Source organism: Adiantum capillus-veneris, chromosome 13 (genome assembly GCF_014529385.1).
Source record: "Adiantum capillus-veneris isolate H3 chromosome 13, ASM1452938v2, whole genome shotgun sequence".
Lineage (NCBI taxonomy): Eukaryota > Viridiplantae > Streptophyta > Polypodiopsida > Polypodiales > Pteridaceae > Adiantum > Adiantum capillus-veneris.
In genome coordinates, this window is record NC_140943.1 from 60,457,524 (window position 1) to 60,478,642 (window position 21,119).

Genomic DNA, 21,119 nt, shown 5'->3' on the forward strand with positions numbered 1-21,119 from the left:
TGAAACTGTGACAAGATGTTCGCCCACCGCATCTGCTTTTCCGATAGTTGTTTTTGTGACAAGAAGTAGTGTAAACTCTGGTGATTTGTGAAGACCGTAAAATGGGCTCCGAGTAGGTAATGTCGCCACTGAGTAAGAGCATGGATAACCGCCAAAAGCTCTTTCTCATATATTTGTGCTGTCTTCCGGCCTTCAAAACAATCGGCTCTCATAGGCAATGACATGACCTTCTTGCATTAAGATTTAAGACCGCACCCAGACTACGACCACAAGCATCACAATATACTTCAAATGACTTGCAAATTCGGCAATGTCAAAACTGGTCCTATAGTCAATTTCTCTTTCAATGTTTGAAAGGCAGTCACCTCTGTGGGTTCCCACGAGAAAGGGACTCCTTTTTGTGTCAGATATTCAAAGGGGAAGCAACCTCTGCAAACTTTCTGATGAACCGCCGGTAGTAAGAACATAAGCCCAAGAAGCTTCTAACGTCATGGACATTCTTCAAATCAAGCCAATCACGGATAGTCTCTATCTTGGCCGGGTCCATCTACACTCCTGCTGAGACGATGTGTTCCAAAAAGTGTATCTCTGGTAAGAAAAATTCACTCTTCTTTGCATTGATCACCAACTTGTGATCTCGCAATACCTGAAAGACCTGTAGCAGATGTTCTCTATGTTCTGCCTTATCTTTGGAGAAGACAATAATGTCATCAAAGAAAGTGCCAACAAAAGATCTGTACTCTCTGAAAATCTTGTCCATCATTAGGTCGTTGGAGCATTGGTAAGCCCAAAAGGCATCACCAAAAACTCGAATAAACCGAAGGTCGTCCGAAAAGCTCTCTTGTTGACATCTCCCGGCGCGATTCGGACCTGATGATATCCGCTCTTTGAATTGATCCTGCTGAAACAAGAGGATCCCTGTAGTCGGTCTAGAATATCATCGATCCTAGGAATCGGAAATCTGTTCTTGATGGTGAATTTGTTGAGAGCTCTATAATCAATGCACATTCCCCAAGATCCGTCTTTCTTAAAAACCAACATCACCGAACAGTAAGGTGAAGTACTCGGCTGGATAAGACCATTTTCCAAGAGGTCTTTCACTTGGTTCATAATCTCTTCATTCTGGGCTCGGCTCACTCGGTAGGGTGGCCGGTTCGGTGGTGTGCTTCCAGGTATCAGATCAATGGTATGATCCTCAGGACGAGCTGGTGGCAACTCTCCTGGCAGGCCCTATGAAAAGCAATCGGCATGAGTGTGGAGAAAATCTTGGTGTTCTTTATCAAGTTCAAACATATTTGTCCTATGTTCATCATTCAACTCTTTCAAAAAGATCGAGTAAACAAACAGACTGGATTTCATTAATTTCGAAACAACCGAAGCCGATACAATAGGGACAGACTCGCCCTTCAGTTTCACATCAAGTACAATATTTCGGCCCTTTTCAATAGTCAATGTCGCTTTCTTCACCCGATAATCGACCACGGCGTTGTTCTTATGGTACCAAGGGACTCCTAGGAGGACATCACAACCTTCCAAGGGCATTATGTAGAAGTACTCGTGCCCCAAATACCCTTGACAATGCAACCGAAGTTTGCCAATGACAGGTGTAATGGCCACGTCCCTGACGGGTGCCGCTAGAACTGCCTTTGCTTGTGGTCCCATCCGATCGGGTGTAATCTCGAGCCGCGGCGCCAATTCAGGTGAAATGAAGTTGGCCCTTGCTTCTCTATCACAGAAAATTAGGGCTTATTGATCTTTCACTTTGCCCCAAGCTCGACAAAGTTCTGTACTCTCATCAATCGTGCTTGGGTCAGTACCCATGCAATCTTAAACCAGTCCTGCTTTCATCTTGCCTTTTTGTCCACGTCCCTCAGCTGCTTTCAAACTTTCTTGCCTTTCTTCATTTTGCTCTTTTGTGCCTTTTTAGGGCACTTCGCGGAGATGTGCCTAGGTTCCCCGCATGTAAAACACTTCCCCTCTTTGATGTAGTTGGCTCCCTCCCGAAAAGTGAGCCGGGATCGTGCATCCTTATCTTTCTGATCTTGGGGGCTCTTCTTCTTTCTACTTTAATTTTTAGATGTCACGTGACACTATGTGTTCGTGGACAAGCTACAGCATGACCAAGGTTCGGTTCAGTCAAGTCAGTCTAGAATAGTAAGTGATCTGACACTTTTGTGAGTCTGTTCGTAGACTGTGCATGTCTAGACACTTAGATTAGATGCATATCCTCTGGTTGCACACAACATGACCATGAGATTTCCATCAGGAGCATTTTTACAATGCATAGACCTATTTTCCCTATTTTTGACATTTTTCACTTATTAGTTTTAAGTGACTTTTGTTGGGAACTAGGTAGGGCAATTTGACTAAGTGAGTATATAAGCAACCCTAGCGCTAGCATTCCATAATAGAAGAGGTAGCAGGAACTTCGGTTCAATAAGCACCTTCTCAGCAGGACCCCAGTAGGCCTAGCGTTTTTGCAACACAGCAGCAAGGACCTAGCGTTTTGCAACCATAGATCAGCCTTGGCGTTTTTGCATGGCAGATTAGCCTCGGGGACCACAAGACATGGCAGATCAGCCCTAGCGATAGCAGATTCCCCAGCGACAGCAGATCAGCCCTAGCGTTAGCAGTTTCCTCAGCAAAGACAGATTTCAGCCCCTAATGTTTTTGGTTTGCAGATCAACCTCAACGTTTTTACAGATCTTTTCGATAGAATCAGCCCTAGATTCAGCGTTTTCAGTTTTCAGCAGTCAGTTTCCGTAGTAGAACCCCCCAGCCTCGCAGATCTCACCTTCCTGCAACAGATCCTCGTCGCACGGTCAGATCCCGTGAAGTTTGCAGATTCAGCCCGGAAAACGCAGATTTCAGCATCTGTGTTTTCAGCGCGTCGTCGTCGTACCGTCGTCATCGACATCGTCACCGACATAGAGTCAGAATTCAGTAGATAAAGATTTGCAGATTTCAGCCCTTAGCATTTTCAGATTTCAGCCAGTCTCATCGTCGACATCGTCGGCAAGTCCAAGTATTGTAGAGATTTGTGCAATCTTAAGTAGACCGCTCTCGCCATAGAGAGTGGGGCCTTCGGAGGAGGGTTTGACAACTTTCTGGTGTCGTATTCTTCTCTCTCTATCTCTCAGTCTCATGCACTTTCATTCATTGTGTTCATCCACTTTGTTGTGTCCATTGCACTCTCTCACTAAAGGAACGGAAGGCTCTCTTTTCTGTAAGTAAAAGGAACCTTGAGCACAGTTCGGAGCACTCATCTTGAGCAAAGTTCAACATTCTTTTCTGCTGCACCTTACATTGGTATCAGAGCTTTGGCAGTGGTCTGTATCACTCAAGGAAAGAACCACAAGAACCACATAATTTTTTTTTTGCTTGTTGCGATCGCACGTAACCCAAGTTCTCTTGGGCGTGTCGATTCCTAATCGTGTTTTTGAAGAGTGACAAGAAACCCAAGAAAGAAGGGCTTGTCCAGCCTCCCCTTGTGCCTCTTTTAACTCATTGAGAGCGGACCGTGCACTTAGCGGCCGGCCAATTGACGTGAGGTGGGAAAAAGCAACCTTGGTGTGAGCGCAAGGCCGCCAAGGGGTGCGCCCGTAGAAAAGAGCAGAACTCGGGTGAAGAGAAGATCCTTCTCTAACACAGATTGCAAGCGAAAGAAGAACCGCAAGAACCTCTAGAACCTCAAGAACCTCAAGATCCTCAAGAACCCCAAGAACCAGGAACCCCAAGAACCCATGTTCCTCGTGAACTTAAGAACCCAAGACCACAAGAACCCACAAGAACCCACGACTTCAGTGGATGGTCATCACGCGAAGCGGAATGGATACTTTGCATGGAGGTGGTGAGCATGGGAGTGGCGAAGAAGAGTTTTTCTCACCAGGAGGTTTTGCCGACCCTCCCCCTTCCCCATCTACGCCAAGGATTGCACTAACTCCTATGGAGGCTTTCGACAAGAGGATGATGGACAAGAAGTTAGGAAGTGATGAAATAATGGCAGCCATAGAGCGTAAATACGAAGACAGAATGGCAGCCATAGCGCGTGAGTGCGACGAAAGAAAAGCAAAATTTGATCTCGAGAACAAAGCAAGAATGAAAGAGATGTTGCGACTCTTTTCTCAAGTTCAGACACAGATGCAAGAGATTCGGGAAAAGGAGACTCTCTCAGTCTCTTCTTCTCCAAAGCATGACACATAGGATTTTCATGTTGATGAGCATGATGATTTGATTGCCAATGACAAGCATGATGATTTGCATGATCAAGATGTGATTTTTCACAAGCATGATGATTTGTATGATCACGATGTGATTGTTCACAAGGATGATGGGTTAGTTGATGCTTTTTCTAGTGAAGCTAACCTCATTGCAGATTCGATCAATCACGAAGAACCGATCTTGGCTCTTGAGACGAGGTCCAAAGAACCCCCACAGGAAGTATTCTGTGGTCGTATGATTAGTCAGCACGCATTGTTCGAGTGTTGTATTCGTGATGCTTTCTTGTATTTTAGTCACCGTCCTTATGTGATCCATTTTCCTAGGCATGACATATTGGACGTTGAGCACGATTCGCTCATGAATGAGCACGGATGTATGCGGATTACTCATGGAAAGATGAAATGTTTGCAGTCACGGAAGCCACATTCCATGTCTCTTCCTTGGCATGAGACAGTATCAGAAAGAGCACAAGAAAGATTCAGCATCAAGCATGGGCATGTCCATTGTGATTTGCCACAATTGATTGATTTAGATTAGAAACACAAGATTTGATCTCATTGTTTGCGTGTATGTGGTGAACTGGTTGGCACTCCGTCTATTTGTTCATCTACATTGCATGCACAGCCTTTAGAGAAGACGATATTTTTTCCAATCACTTTACATGGAATGGATATGTTCATGTTTTTGTGTTGGAAGTGGTTTCAAGAAATTTCAGCCTTGGAGATTCTTGAAGAAGGTAGACGCAGGACTATAGACGAAGTGGAAGCATGGAAGATGACTTTGTGTCGCTTTCGGCGCCGCCCAAAGAAGAAGGCATTGCAGACTTTTATGAAGTTCAAGTATCGCACGACCCACACATTAGAGTGGGCCGGCGAAGAGTCCTTTTCAGGATTCCGATGCAATTGGCGATCTCCCTCGATGCCATACAGTTCGGTACTAGTACCTCACTTTGAAAAGGAGGGGATGTCACGTGACACATCTAACCTTATGTGTTCGTGGACAATGACCAGGGTTCAATTCAGTTAAGTCAGTCTAGAATAGGAAGTGATCTGGCACTTTTGTGAGTTTGTTCGCAGACCGTGCATGTCCAGACACTTAGATTAGATGCATATTCTCTGGTTGCACACATCATGACCATCACATTTCCATCAGAACCCATCAGGAGCATTTTTACAGTGCATAGAACTATTTTTCCTATTTTTGACATTTTTCACTTATTATTTTTAAGTGACTTCTGTTGGGAACTGGGTAGGGCAATTTGACTAAGTGAGTATATAAGCAAACCTAGCGCTAGCATTCCACACCAGAAGAGGCAGCAGGAACTTCGGTTCAACAGGCACCTTCTCAGTAGGATCCCAACAGGCCTAGCGTTTTTGCAGCATAGCAGCAAGGACCTAGCGTTTTGCAACCACAGATTAGCCTTGGCGTTTTTGCATTTTGCATGGCAGATAAGCCTCGGTGACTAGAAGACACGACAGATCAGCCCTAGCGATAGCAGATTCCCCAACGACAGTAGATCATCCCTAGCGTTAGCAGTTTCCTCAGCAAAGACAGATTTCAGCCCCTAGCGTTTTTGGTTTGCAAATCAACCTCAGCGTTTTTGCAAATCTTCGCGACAGAATCAGCCCTAGACTCAACGTTTTCAGTTTTCAGCAGTCAGTTTCCGCAGTAGAACCCCCAAACCTCGCAGATCTCACCTTCCCGCAACAGATCCTCGCTGCACGGTTAGATCCCGTGAAGTTTGCAGATTCAGCCTGTAAAACGCAGATTTCAGCATCTGCATTTTCAGCGCATCGTCGTCGTACCGTCGTCAACGACATAGAGTCAGAATTCAGCAGATAAAGATTTGCAGATTTCAGCCCTAAGCATTTTCAGCTTTCAGTCCGTCTTGTCGTCATCCTCATCGTCGTCGACATTGGCGGCAAGTCCAAGCATTGTAGAGATTTGTGCAATCATAAGTAGACCGCTCTCACCATAGAGAGTGGGGCCTTCGGAGGAGGGTTTGACAACTTTCTGGTGTCGTATTCTTCTCTCTCTATCTCTCAGTTTCATGCACCTTCATTCACAGTGTTCATCCACTTTGTTGTGTCCATTGCACTCTCTCACTAAAGGAACGGAAGGCTCTCTCTTCTGTAAGTAAAAGGAACCTTGAGCACAGTTCGGAGCACTCATCTTGAGCAAAGTTCAACATTCTTTTCTACTGCACCTTACATTAGAAGTTTGTTTGGTCTTCTGCGTCATGATCTCATCTGTGGGGTAAGTCAAACTGCCTGAGTGTGGCAAATTTCGGTTTCGCATGACTCATCAGTTCTTGAATAGAATCTGACTTTTGTTCTAAGCAGTGATCTCGGATCTCCGTAGGAAGTCCGCAGCTCAACCGCTCAATCTGTTCTTTAAACGAGATCTTCTTAAATGAAGAAGCGGGTAGAAAAGAGCTCCAAAATCTCTCACAATATGCGTCCAAGATATCTTTCTTGGTCATCCGGAGACGATTCCAATCAATTCCTATGTCGCGTTCAAAAGCCTTTTAAATTTCAGCCATTTAACTGGCTCTTTCTTGTTCAATAGAAGAGAGGACCACCATGATCGAGCATTCCCTTGAAGTAAGAGGTAGCCCTCCGAATCTTGGAGTGCTCTTGAGTAATGTTCTCCAGAGAAAGCTATATCAAACCACTGTATGAAGGCCAAAGCCCTCGAAGCATCTCGGAATCTAGAAAGTGTCAAATTTAATTGACTTTCCACCTTTAAATTCTCGAACTTTCTTGCTTTTATCCTCCAGAAAGTCATACTGGTTGGATTTATAGAAATTCTTCTTCTTTGCATAAAATCTGTGATCATCGGAGTTCGAAATATCTAAAGACGAGTTCTTTGTAGAACTGTCAGAAACTGGGCGAAACTTAGGCTTCTTTGCCTTTTTCTCACCCTTTTCGAAGCTTTGCTTTTTGCTTCGCTTTTTCCCTTTCCTGTCTTCTTCGCTTGAGTCAAAAGAGCTAGAAGAACTGTCAGAAGAAGAAGAAGAAGAAGAACGGGATGCTCCTTCAAATCGCACATGTTTCTTTTGTTTTCGTGCTGAGGCAAAAGTAGATTGACGACCCAAATAACTCAGGAAGTCAATTCCTTTCTTCTGCTTTTTGGCTTTGTTGGTTGCGTCAAAAAGCTGGGTAATCCGTGTATCAACCACCTCTTCCAATTCTTGCTCTGTAAACATCCTCGGAGTAGGAGGTTTCTTGAATGCCGGTTTAAGGGGTGGTTCTGTGGCCTTCCGCCACTGAGAGTGCTCCTCGTCGAAGGATGTCTTGAGTAAAAGATTTGGCAAATTTCGGATCTTTTGCAAGATTAATCATCGTCTTTGTCGCATCGTCAACCAATTGATCGCTCCATCTCTTCAATCTCCGCCTGAGTAGGCCGAGACGGGCCGTACTCCTTGTGAGAATCTTCTTCGTGATCTCTTCCCGCATCCCCAGATGCAGAGGAAGTCGACTGATCTCTGTTTGAATCCATAAGTGTCACGAGAAAAGGATCGGATTTCCCGGTAGAAGAGAAATCGGCCGCGCTTTGATACCACTGTAACAAACTTGGACACTCCAAGTCAAGAGTCTACCGCAACACAGTAAAGATTCACGTCAAAACAGTTCACAATTCACAATTGATTCGACACGGCCCGTGGAGTTCCGTGCCTAGAGATATTGGCCCCAAAGACCGGCGTCCCTTTCGGTATTTCTTTTTGTATTAATCTGTAACTCAAAGCTAAAAGGGAGTGGGAGGGTTTTCACTCTCAGACTCTGCGTCCAGATGCTCTGAGAAGTGACAGCCTAACCACGTTTTTTTCAGGTTACAAGGGATGCCCAAAAGCAGAGTCCCAAAAGCTCTCTGTAAAAAGCTCTTCAGAAATAAAGCAATGCCCAAAAAGCTTCCAATAAGCCTTGCGTAATTTCAGCTGCTTTTTCTCAAATCACTGAGGTCCGTACACTGCCACGTCAGCCCTACAATGTAGTTTCGGGGATTGTTTTTCCGGTCAGCCGGTTTGTGTATGTATCTGTTGCCCATAGCCAAGCCATGCCACGTCACCCATTTGTGACACGAGGTGGAGGTAACTCGCCTGATAGGCCTTCAGAGAAGCAATCAGCATGTGTGTGCAGAAAACCTTGTCGTTCTTTATCCAATTCAAACATATTGGTTCTTTGTTCATCATTCAGTTCTTACAAGTAGATTGAGTAAACAAAATGACTTGATTTCATTAATTTCGAAATGGCCAAAGCTGATACAACAGGGACGGACTCGCCCTTCAATTTTACATCAAGCACAATTTTCTTGCCCTTTTGATTCGTCCAAGTCGCTTTCTTGGCCCGATACTCAACCACGGCGTTGTTCTTGTGGTATCAAGGGCAGAGTTATTAGGGAACGCAGGTTTAGGGGGCTGGAACGTTGGAACGGCGTTCCGGGGTTTGGCGCTGGCGGGGAACGTCTTGGAACGGACAGGCGTTCCGACAGGTTGCGTCATACCGGAACGGGGCGACTGGAACGGACAGGAATGACCGGGAATGTTTGGAGCGGCCAAACGGGCAACGGTTAGGCAAACTAGCTGAACGGTCGGATTCAAGCAGCATAACCGCGAAACGTTTCACCTTGAAACGCGGCGTTTCACCACGAAACGTTTCAGTCCAAAATGAGAGCACAGTGAAACCTGAGACCGAAACGTGCGTTAGCGACTTTAAAACTAAAACTATGGTAACTCGTTGTTAGTGAAACGGCTTGTGTTTCACTTGGTGAGCGAAACGTTTCAAGGCCCGAAACGTTTCACTTGTCCTGACCCGTCGAAACGCGTTTCATGGTGACGCTGGATTCAAGTCAACAGTCATGATTCCGGTCAATAATAAAAAACGGGCAGATTTTTGGACGTTGGTTTTTTTCAAAGTAAGCAAGGGCCTATATAATGCAACCCCCCTCACCCCTTCTCTTCACAATATACAAGTGAAGGGACCATTGCATTGTTCTACACTTCTAGCCTCTCTCTCTCTCTCTCTCTCTCTCTCTCTCTCTCTCTCTCTCCTCCTCCCCCTCTCTCTCCCCCTCTTGAGTCTTGACTCTTCCTACCTCTATATCTCTCTCAAGCTCTCAAGGCTCAAGCCTACATGATACGCATTCACCATTGAAGATTCAAGAAGCTCTCATTCTAAAAGGCTCGCCGCTCTCTCTCTCTCTCTCTCTCTCTCTCTCTCTCTCTCTCTCTCTCTCTCTCTCTCTCTCTCTCTCTCTCTCATCATCCATGGCCTCTTCTTCTCGTACAACCCCCTTCGTCCATGCGAGCAACACTCAAAAGCGGAAGGAATGGTCGTCGTGGGCTGAAGTGACTTCCGAGGGCACCTTGTCGCGGCGGGAGGTGCTTGAGCATGGGCATGCAAGCTATGCTCTTACCATCGAAAAGGGGGCCACGACAAGGTGAGGGCGCACTTTCATCAAGTGTCGGGACATGAGGTGAGATTTTGCACCAACGTAAGCGCCGAGAAGAGGAAGGAGCTTGAGGAAAAGGATCAGCAATTCAAATCAAAGCCCGCATGCAAAGCGGTCGACCCAAAGACACTCATTTTTTCTTCTTCGACTCTACCCGATGGACCTTCATCCGGTCCGATTCGTCGCCAAAGGATCCTTGCCCATAGTTACCCGGAACGAGAAATTGGAATGGGGAATTGGGAACGACAATATGCATGAAATCCCCTTCTTGTACAACCCCCTGTTTCGGATACTCACGTTTGAAACACGGAACGGGAATCCAGAACGGGAAATTGGGATGGGAACGGTGGATGTTGCTGTGGCCTTATTCTTCTACCACGACCATATCCCATTTGTCGCGGCTCGGTAAGCTTTATCGATCGTCTCTCTCATTTCTTTCATTATCGTCGTTTCCGCCACTATGATCTCTAAAGTTTAAAGTTTAAACTATGAGTAATCATACTAACCTCCTCTATGTGTGATCGAAATAGGTCGGAGTATTGGAAAGTTATGGTGCAGCGAATAGCAGAGTGCGACACCGGCTATGTGCCGCCATCTTCAGAGGCTCTCCGAACCACTTTGCTCGATCAAGAGAAGGCGATCGTGGAGCTAGCAACACTCAATATTCAACGACTTTGGGCTTTGCAGCTCGAGGTGGAATTCATATGCCTCTCCTTTACACGGGGCAACATACATGGTGGACCCAGAGTTCCAAGGTGCAGGGCAAGAGACAGATAAAGAAGTCATGAACCAATTTATAGAGATCTTAAAGAAGATGGTTCTAGACAGAGATGGGCGACGCATTGTCAGAAATCAGTAGAGTCAGTTTAGAGAGATGCGGGGGTCATTTGGCAGTCCAGATGCTCAGATTGATCGCAAGAAGATAGGTTCAGTGCTATGGTGGGAGGACTATGGCTATGATGGCCCTAAGCTTCAGAGATTGGCGATCTGTATTCTCAGCCACTCAGTTAGTACCTCATGCTTGGAGCAATTGTGGAGTACCTTTAGCCACATTGCTTCCAAGAAGAGGAATCGGCGTGGAGTAGAGAAGGCAAATGATCTTGTCTTTGTCAGTGCAAATTTGAAAATGCTTTGCAAGAGTACAAGTAAACAGACAGATCCTTTTACATACTAGCAGATGGAGCAAGAGGCTTCTCACGCAGGTGGAGATACAGAGGCACTGACACCACATGGCCGAGGTCGAGCCGGGCCTAGAGCTCAATGATGAGGAATGGGAGGATGTGCATGACATATAAGCGGCTACTACTAATTGGGAGGCTTTTCAGGCTAGTGGCTCTTGAGTCTTGACTCTTGAGTCTTGAGAGTCGAGACTTTAGGACTTCCATTATCTATATCTTTTTGTGTTGCGGCTTGCCTCCATTGTAGCATCTTTATGGTGTTTTTTATGTCTCCCGTTCTGCGCCGTTCTTGTTCCGGAACCCTTGCCGTTCCCCGTTCCGCAGGGGGGACCTGTCGCCGTTTCTGTTCTGCATTCCGGGTAACTCTGACCAAGGGATTCCCAGGAGGACGTCACACCCTTCCAAAGGCATGATGTAAAAGTCCTCGTGCCCTAAATACCCCCAACAATGCAAATGAAGTTTGCCAATGACAGGTGTAATACCAGCATCGCATTTGGGTGCCGCTAGAACTGCCTCCGCTTGTGGCCCCATCCTGTCGGGCGTAATTCCAAGTCGAGCCGCCAATTCAGGTGAAATGAAGTTGGTCTTGGCTCCTCCATCAAAGAAGATGAGAGCTTCCTGATCTCTTACTTATGCACAACAAAGTTCTGTGCTTTCGTCCATCTGACTTGGGTCGATCCCCATACAATCTGGTACCAGTCGTGCTTTCCTTTTCTGCCACATTCTTCCGCCACTTTGGAGCTCTCTGGCCTATCTTCTGATTGTCCTCGCTATGCCTTTATGGGGCACCTTGCAGAGATGTATCCTTGTTCCCTGTAGTCAAAGCACTTCCCCTCTTTGAGATAATCTGTTCTCTGTTCCTCGGTCAATCGGGGTCATTCATCTTTCTTTTTCTGGAGCTTCCTCTTTCTTCTATTGTCATTTGTTGAGTTGTGTCCTTGGGGTCGAAACTTGATCAGTGGGGTAAGTCAAGCTACTCGAATGCATGGCGAATCCCCGCTTAGCATGTCCCATCAATTGTTGTATGGACTCAGACTTTTGCTCAAGGCACTAATCTCGGACCTCTTTGGGAAGTCCACAACAAAACTGCTCGATTTGCTGCTTAAAAGTGACCTTCTTGAAAGAAGAGGCCGGGAGAAAAGCATTCCAAAACCTCTCACAATAAGCATCCAAAGTGTTAGTTATTCATCCGAAGATGATTCCAAGCGGTCACCACATCGCGTTCGTACTCTTGAATCAGCCAAGAAGAAATAAAGAGCCGTTTGAACTTTAACCACTTGGTGGGGGCTTCTTTCCGTAAAAGAAGAGTGGACCACCACATTTGTGCATTTCCTTTCAAAAATGATGCTGCCCTCTTGATCTTTGGAGTGCTCTGAGTAGCGCCCTTCTAAGAATGCTATATCAAACTGCTGAATAAAGGCTAAAGCCTTGGGAGCATCTCTTGAAAAGGATTCAAACTTTATTGACTGTCCACCTTCCTTAAATTCCTTGGTCTTTTTGTCCTTGTCCTCGAGAAAATCATATTAATGGGCTCTATAGAAGTGTTTTTCTTTGCATAAAACATGTGATCATCGGAGTCCGAACTGTCAGAAATGGGTTGGGATCTGCTCTTCTTTGCCTTCTTGTTCTTTTCAAAACTTTGATTCTTGCTTCGCTTCTTGCCCTTTTGGTCCTCCTCGCTTGAATCGAAAGAGGAAGAGCTATTTGAACTGTCAGAAGGAGAACTAGGTAGTCCTTCGAAACATACATGCTTTTTCAGTTTTCGTGCATTTGCAAAAGAAGATTGACGGCCCAAATAACCGGGGTGGTCAGTCCCCTTGTTGCGCTTCTTCAATTGTTTCTTCAATAGCTTCTTTGCTTCCAGAAGTTGATTGATTCGTTTTTCGACGACGTCATTAGGTTCTTCTTCAGTAAATATCCTTGAGGTAGGAGGTTTCTTGAGGGCCGGTTTTATGGGTGAATCAATGGCTTTCTGCCAATGAGTATACACTTCGTTAATCGGGTGCCGGGTCAAAAATTTGGCATACTGTGGATCCTTTGCAAATTGGAGCATCTGCTTTGCGCACTCGTCAACCTGCTGTTGACGTTGCATCTTCATAAGCTGATACTGCGTAGGCCAAGGTGGCCCGTACTTGTGATCTGATAATCCACTCAAATTCTCCGTACTACCTCCCGTTCTCGAGGTGGCAGGAGGAGTCGTCTGATTCTTGCCTGAATCCATGTGTGTCATGAGAAAAGGGATCGAATTTTCCACTAGAAGAGAAATCGAATGAGCTCTGATACCAGTGTAACAAACTTGGACACCCCAAGTCTGGAATTTGTCGTGACACGAGAGAGAGATTCACTTTTTTTTTTTTTCGACACACCATAGGGCCCACAGGGGGAGGTGCTTATCCCTTCCAAATATTAGCCATGTTACATGGTCGGGCAAGGGCCGCGTACCATCGGGCAAGAGCCACGCGTAGGCATCACCATGGCCACCTAATTGATGCACCACATGCTGGGAACGACGGAGAGAACTCGTAGCAACCAGCTAGGAACCTCCTCCTCGGGTGACCCACCCCAGGAGGAGGATGCACTCGAGTGTCCAAGGGCAAGAGCCCTAGCATCGTGAACACCAGGTGAGCACAAGGTGTCCCTCTAGAGTGTGACCCAACAGGGGCTTTGAACCCACAACCCGTAGGTTGAGAGGCCAAAGCCTTACCGCTAGACCAACTCTTTGGGGACGAGAGAGATTCACTTTAAACACCGCGAAATTAAAATCACAGTTCAATTGAGTCGACACGGCCCGGCGTAGTTTCGTGCCCAGAGAGGTAGGCCCCAAAGACTAGCGCCCCTTTCGGTATTTCTTTTTGTATCAATAATTGAGCAAGTATAGGTGCGCCTGGGTCTCCTCTGCTCACCGGCTCATCAACACGAAGTGAGCCAGAGAGAGTGCCCAGGGGTCTTATTTAAAGGCCTTTGGCCATGGAATCAAAAGCTTTCAAACTCAAAAACATAGGCTCCCAAAAGCAGCCAGTGCTCTTTGTGGAAATCTGTATGGACTGCCACACCAGCACAACGCCGCGTTTTAGGGAATTCCGTACGACCAGCCACGTCAGCACTGCAGCACATTTTCCGGTTGTCCATATGTCCTGTCAGCGCGATTTGCGGTGGTCCGTATAGCCTGCCCACCAGTTCATTATTTTCCTAGTTCCTTTTGTGGCCCTATCAGCTAGGTGCCCAGAAGTTGGAACAACTTTATAGGTGGTCTTTTATCCGCTACGCATGCCACATGTAACAATTTGTGACAGGGTGAACAAAAAAGCGGTGTCCAGGACAACTATTTTTGGAAGTGTTTGACCAAAATGAAAAAGTACAGGGCATGTTATATATCACTAGATAGATCTTCAAACGTAGAATCTAAATCTATAATGGGTGCACAATTAAGAGTTGATTTGTAAAATTTTTACCAGTTCCCACTTTTGGAAAAATAGCTACTGGAAAACAACTTTCTACCCTTAAAAGTGTACCACCCATTCATGCTTTCACCCAGAGATGTCATTGAGAATGGCCATTTGGTCCTGCATCTCCTTCTCCGTCCAACGCTCCACCTCTTTTTCAAGCTTTGATAACCAACGTATGATGGTGTTGAGAGACGAGTTGATCGTCTTCTTGTTGTCCCTCGTTGATGGAGGTGGCCATCTTGTCTTCAAGTTTAGCCATGTCCTCTTTCGTGGCGTTCTTGCCATGTCGGTGTGGGATTGGGGGAGCAGGGATGGAAGGGGGACGGTGGAGGGACAAATTCCCTTTCATGTGTAGGGATGTGTGTGTGTGTGTGTGTGGGGGGGGGGGGGGGGGTGAGGGAGTAGTGTGGTGGCAACAGCAGAAAGCAGAGAGAGAGAGAGAGAGAGAGAGAGAGAGAGAGAGAGAGAGAGAGAGAGAGGTGATATTTCTTCCTCATTCCTCATCAGAAAAAGCACCGTCGGAAAAAGTCAGCTTTGAACAATTTATCTGGTCTTGCTGAGGTACTGCCTTCATTTGAAGAATGCATTCCAAAGCAGCCTCACTTACTGAGGCGAAACCAGGCAAAAGCTCGACAGCAGCTTGTGTGAGTAGTTTTTTGCAAGTCACTGCATTTGTTGAGGATGTTTTTCTGTTCTAGAAATAGTAACAAATCATTTAACATGTCAGGGTAAGTGAAGCTGAGCAACTCTCAAAAGTATTAGGCCATCCACAATTCAAGGCAAATCCTTTTACAGCCATCCATGAACACCTTGTAAATACGCTGGGTCCTGTATTAGAAGATAAAGCGAAACCACTGATGAAGAAAGGCAAGGAGAAAAAAAGCAAACAAAAAAGGAAAGCTATGAATAATGCCATGGAAGAGTAGTAGCTGTCCATGGAGAACTTGTCAATCATTGAGTTAAGACTCTTGTCAGCATGTTTGCTGGCAGCTCCAAACTATTCAATATTTACGGGGCGTTGCAACAGAATTGGAAAGGTGGTGCTTTTTGCTGCTGTTTGCATGTGTAACAAGGCTTTTGAAGTGGGTGCATTTTTAAGACTTTATCAGTCGCCATGCGTCCTGATGTATTGGAGAAGTTTAATGAAATGCAAGCCCTTTGAATGTACCACTAGTTCAATCCTTTTTTGCTATTGTCACGGTTGTGAGTTCGAGCAAATACTTCGAATTCTGTAAGGAGATGAAGTGTACAATTGACAGCATGTCAAACCAGCAGAATTTCATGTTTTTTGTCGGATATAGATACTTTGCTTGGCGGGTGCACTTCCAAAATTGTAGGTGTAATACGTGAATTGAAATTTAGGTGTATTTTACTAGACAAAATTTTTAAAATTTAAAGAATTACATTTACAAGGGGGGTTTTTTTAATGCCTTGCAAGAAAAAGCCAGTTTCTTAAGAAAAAAGGGGTAATTTTATTATCCCATAGCATGTTAGTAAAGGGTTCTTTATTAGACCCTTCAACATAACAGCATGCTATCAACACAGAGCCGTCACAATATTTTTCATTGCAATTGCAAGCAGCCTCTACTTCTTCATCCACTATTCTTCCGTGGTGGAGAGGAGTAACATGTGACAGGAGCATGCTTATAGCTTCTTCATATTCGGGACATCACCACCCAGCATTGTAGAAGCAATGCACAATGGCTCTAAGCAGGGATTGCCTGCAACTTGCCAGTTGTATGTATAGCCATATTTAGATAGAAGATTATGACCTTTTGACCTACAGAAGGCCTCACTAAAGTAGGGACATTTCAGAGTAATTGTGGACCCTTGGATAAAGCTTGTTGATTAGTGCCACATGACAAGTTAATGATGACAAATTTTCTTTCTTATTTCTGATGTAGGCCAATATGGCATATATTTGACATATGTTTGGCTCGATGAATCAATGTCGATTCAACGCTGCCAAAGAGCTTGGGACTCGGTTCCATTAGAGAGCTGAGGAGGATGATTTCATGTTTCATTGTGAAATTGGGACTTTTCAGTTGAAGTAGCTATGGTTGCTTTGGATGTAACAATTCCTCCCTAGTTATTATTCATGGTATCACCTTTTTCTTCTTTTTGCATGTGTGCAATTTTTAGTGTTATATCCATTGTCTCATATACACCTTAGACATACTGGCAGCTTTCCTATTTTATTACACAAGAATCTGGCAGTAGCACACAGAGCAACAAAACTTTAACTCAGCATTTAGACTCAGATACAGACACTAGCGCTTCAAAGTCTCGGCACTAACCACCTTACCCACCTCAACCAGTTGATTTCGTTGTTAGTAGCTTGCCCATCCCTTCATTGGCAAAAAAAGAAGCTGCGCAACCCCTCCCAGCCCCTTGTCCAGTTGCGTTTGCTGCCTTGCTGCTTAGGTCGTCGACCACAACAAGATTTAGAAATTTTCTCATGTAGGAAGACAGTCTTTTTCAGAACAATGCATAACATCATGAGCTTCTGCTCGAGATCAGTGCATACCTAGCTAGCTAGGTATGATTGGGGACAAGGGACCCCTTGCCCCCCCCACCGGGCCGGCGGTCCCTTGCCCCCAATCGTACCTAGCTAGGTATGTGGTGCCTCCCTCACAGAAGCTCATAATGTTGAGGTAAGTCACAATGTGGGAATTATTGTGAGAATTTGTCCAAAACTTCTTGTGGACGCCCTGATTAGGTCTACGACTCTACGCTGTCTGTTAGTTGCTATCCCCACGTGTGTCAACATCAACTCTTTCTTTTCCCTCAGATTAGAAATGGAATTGGTGATGGATTCCGATTAATACATTATTTTTCAAAACTCGTAGGCACATACACCTTAGATATAATGTAACGCCTTCGATTTGTCCAATGGCCTCACAGATTGATGGCTGTGGGTAGTAGTGTGCAAGTATGATTTTTGGTGTCCATTGTCTTGTCTGCTCCATTGATTGGCAAAATGCTCAATTTGCATAATACCTTCACATTGTGGAGCAAAATTATCTAAACTATTTTTCATTGTTCAGAATAGGAAGAGGCAAGTTCTTTTTCCATTAAACTATACGATTTATCAAATCAACCCATTTCCCCAAATAATGCCTTTGGGTATTTCGTTGCAAATCATCGAGGTCGAGGTCGGTGTATAGCTAACCGCCTTTCGGCACTGTAAGGGCCTTAAAGCAAATCAGACCATCCTTTTTTTTCAAACAAACAAATTGAAGGATCACGTTGGCACTCTAAAACAATTTAATGACATGGACTCTAAAGAACGGAGGCCTTGAAAATCAACGTGTAGTAATTGCAATCTAGTAGAGCCACCCAAGGAAAATGGACCCAGACAAGTTCCATTCAATAAGGGGACTTTCATAATGCACTTGCAATGTGCCTGCATTTAGATTTGGATCTTAAAAGCATATTTTATGTTGTGTTTGTAATGTGTGTGTGTGTGTGTGTGTGTGTGTATCCAAGGCATGCTCTCCTTCCTTATGTGAAGTCTTTTTCTATCGATACAATTTCTTGCGTCTTACTTGCAAAAACAGAAGAGAGTGTGAGTGTGTATGTAGATAATCCTGGCCTCTTGGAGAAGCAAAGCCTCCGTAGTCCAGGGGAAACTAGTGACAAAAGCATCTGCCCTAGGAGCTTGGGTGCAACCGAAGTCTTTGTCGTCTCTTTCCCTTTCGTTTATTTTGTACATACATATTTTTTTTCTGTTTTGTTTTGGGGAGACAACAGAGGGTACCTAACCCCGGCTCCTAAAACAAAACAAAAGTGTGTGTGTATGTGTGTGTGTGTGTGTGTGTGTGTATAGAATTGGGTGGCTATGTTCAAACACCTCATGGGACAAAGATGTATATCACATGGGTGGGTGCAAGGTCTAAGGCAAGGAAAACAGAGAAGGGTTTTAGTACGTAGAAGGACACCAACAAGCAATGCACTCATTCTTGAAGAGCTTAAAGAATCCTTTCCTCTTCACAAGTTTGTGATTAATTGGCTGGAGTTCAAAACCCTCATCTGCAACTTTGGCTCTTGCTCCCTCTTTTGAAAGCTCATTAACTTCTGTAGCTAATTCACCTTTCCTACATGATTTCTGTGTGCCCTCCTTTAGAAAAGCCTCCTCCTCCACAGACTTCGTCATCTTCTTGGCCGGAGGAAGGGTGCTGCAGCATGGTGCCGGTAGGCCAAATTCGGAAAAGTTTGCGCTCTGCTGCGCCATGAGGTCCTTTAACTTCCTTGCCACTTTGCATGGGTCATTTATTTCATGGTGATGGTTATCTGCTGCCGCAGCTGCCAGTATGCATGCACCTGCCCACATTGCGGCAGCAGCCGCTGTGGCCACCGAAGACTCACTGTCATAAACTTCATCATGCTCTAAGATCGTGTGGTGTGGAGCTGTGAGCGAGTTGAATGAGTTGCAGCGTCGTTCGGGCGCTGGCTTCAATGCTCGCCCTATGCTGGCAGACATTGGCCCATCACCGCTGCTTCTCTGTGCATGGCTGAAGCTTTGGCTTCGGCCTTGCAATGGGGCACCAGGGACGAATGGAGAAGCCTGACATTTGAGCAGACCTGGATCATTAGTCAGTGGCTGTGATTTGATTATGCAGTAGGGGCTGTTGTGGAAGGGAACGACGCTGGAGGCTTTGAAAGGCCAAAAGCGGAAGGAGAACCATGGGAACCAGTGATGGTATGCATGTAGGGGGCAATGATCACAGAGATGGTGATCGTCATCATCGTGGTGGAGACAGGAGTCGAGGGCAAGGCCGTGTTGCAAGAGGTCTTTGACACGAAGTGGGCTTGTGGGGGTGAGCTTGGGGGGCGGGGGAAGTGGGTAGATGGACAGAGCATGTGGGGTGGTGTCTGAGAATGAGCCATCATCTTCTTTGTTGTTAGTTTTGATGGTGGGCAAGCTTAACTCTTTGTTATGGTGTTCTGTGTTGTTGTTACCTTCAGATTCGTCTTCTTCTGCAGCCACATTCAAAAGGTGGGTGATATGGTCTGCATGTTGCTGATCATCGTCCTTGGTGCGTCCTGGGGTGCTCTCCCATTTGAAGGGGATTGCTGCATTTTTCTCTGGGAAGTATTTATCCTCGTAGGCAGCTGATGTATACCTTTTAGACACGGGAGAGACAGCCATGTGTGTGTGTTTGAGAGAGAGAGAGAGAGAGAGAGAGAGAGAGAGAGATGGGTGTGCTCAAAATTCTGGTGTTTTGTGACAGACTTGGCGTGCGCTATACAATTTGTGTGTGTGTGTGTGTGTGAGAGAGAGAGAGAGAGAGAGAGAGAGAGAGAGAGAGCGCCAAAGTCTACCTTCAATGTCTCATGCCTTTCATTATATAGAGAGAATTTAGAAGGTTAAAGTCTACCTTCAATGTCTCATGCCTTTCATTATATAGAGAGAATTTAGAAGGTTTCGAACTCGACATAGGATTTGGTGCACCTATTTTTCTTTATCCCCACTTCCTCATAAACACACACAATAGCAGAGCTCTCTCTCTCTCTCTCTCTCTCACACACACACACACACACCCGTCCCTCCCTTCTCTAAACAGACTTTTCCTTTGGTAGATGCAAACATGCACCCCCTATCAACAGAAAACGTTTTCATTTGACCCTTCATCAACAAATCCAATCTTGGGTCTTTTTCATGTTTGGCACTTGAACTTTCTACATTATTTTTCTTTGAACTAGCTTCTTGTTGCTCGTTGGTAAGACACAAACATGCACCCAAAAAAAGTTATCTATCCAACACAAGCTCTGCTGCCTTTTTGCACGACCATTCTAAGATCCTCTCATTGTCCTTTTAATCTAAAAATTACACACTAGGCAGCATAACCCAAGGAACAGCCCTAATTTCTAATATAGAAGCTATGATATCCCTTATACAAATATAGAGATGCTCTCCTTACAAACACACAAAATCGAAATACCCTATATAGCTATTCATTGAATGTGAACCTTTTGATCAATGTGACAATCGGATGAAATTGACACGTATCATTAATCCCCTAGCACTTCTCAATAACTTAATGTAAGTCACCGATAGTGACTCCAATTGAAGTATGACTAGATACAACTTAACACAATGTTATGGTAATCAATGTATGCTTGCTAGTGTACATGTGTATGACATGGTTGGCAAACACATGTTAGAGGTGTAAGGAGAGCTTTTATCTGGTGTTGATTTGTCAGTTTAGGTAGCACAAGCTTAGATTCGAAGTTGTATGTATCACTCTTCTCTAGCGCAAATTATCTAGAACCTACGGAACTACGCAATCGACTACTATAGAAAATATATCACTCTCTAGTCCTAAAATCTACCAATGTCTAGTCTTAGCGCTCTAGGTCATCACGTCTTTTCGACATCCAAATAGTGTCGGAATGCAACGAAACGTAAGGGGGAGTATTACAACACCTAAGGCCACAATCCTACCAAGTTCTTTGTTCATCAAAGGAGGTACCAAAATCACAATCCATCTCTTAAAATGTGCAAAAAACTGCAACAGAACTATTTAAAAAGGTAGCTCTATGGCATAGAAACACTCTTGCAAGGTCAAAACATCAAAATATAACCATTTTACCACTCAAATCCACGCATTTAGCTCACAAACAAGTTATCATGAACCACATCAAAACTGAGAATGATTACACTTAGATTCAAGAGCAAGAGACAAGGAACACAATGCACTAATCGAAATCAATTTTTACAAAGAGAAAGATTGATTACAAGATGTGGCAGAGTTGCAACTCACAGTCGACATCCAAAAGCTCCCTCTAGAAAATGATAATGTCACTTTTGAAACTAAGG

The 21,119-nt window shown here is 44.9% G+C and overlaps 2 protein-coding genes across 5 annotated transcripts in view; one reads left to right on the top strand and one right to left on the bottom strand.

Moving 5' to 3' along the window:
* LOC147444104 (ribosome biogenesis protein) overlaps positions 1-15,463 on the top strand; it is a 51,159-nt gene extending 35,696 nt beyond the window's left edge. For all 4 annotated transcript variants that reach the window (XM_086526834.1, XM_086526833.1, XM_086526832.1 and 1 more), the window contains 2 exons: positions 14,804-14,940; positions 15,024-15,463. In XM_086526834.1, the coding sequence (XP_086382960.1) occupies positions 14,804-14,940; positions 15,024-15,222 (336 nt within the window). In that variant the 3' untranslated portion in view covers positions 15,223-15,463. The remainder of the gene's footprint in view (positions 1-14,803; positions 14,941-15,023) is intronic.
* Positions 15,464-17,577: 2,114 nt separating this feature from the next.
* LOC147444105 (uncharacterized) lies at positions 17,578-19,663 on the bottom strand. Its single transcript, XM_086526830.1, has one exon. The coding sequence runs from the start codon at positions 19,446-19,448 to the stop codon at positions 18,219-18,221; it is 1,230 nt and encodes a 409-aa protein (XP_086382956.1). The 5' UTR covers positions 19,449-19,663; the 3' UTR covers positions 17,578-18,218.
* Between the last annotated feature and the right edge of the window lie 1,456 nt (positions 19,664-21,119).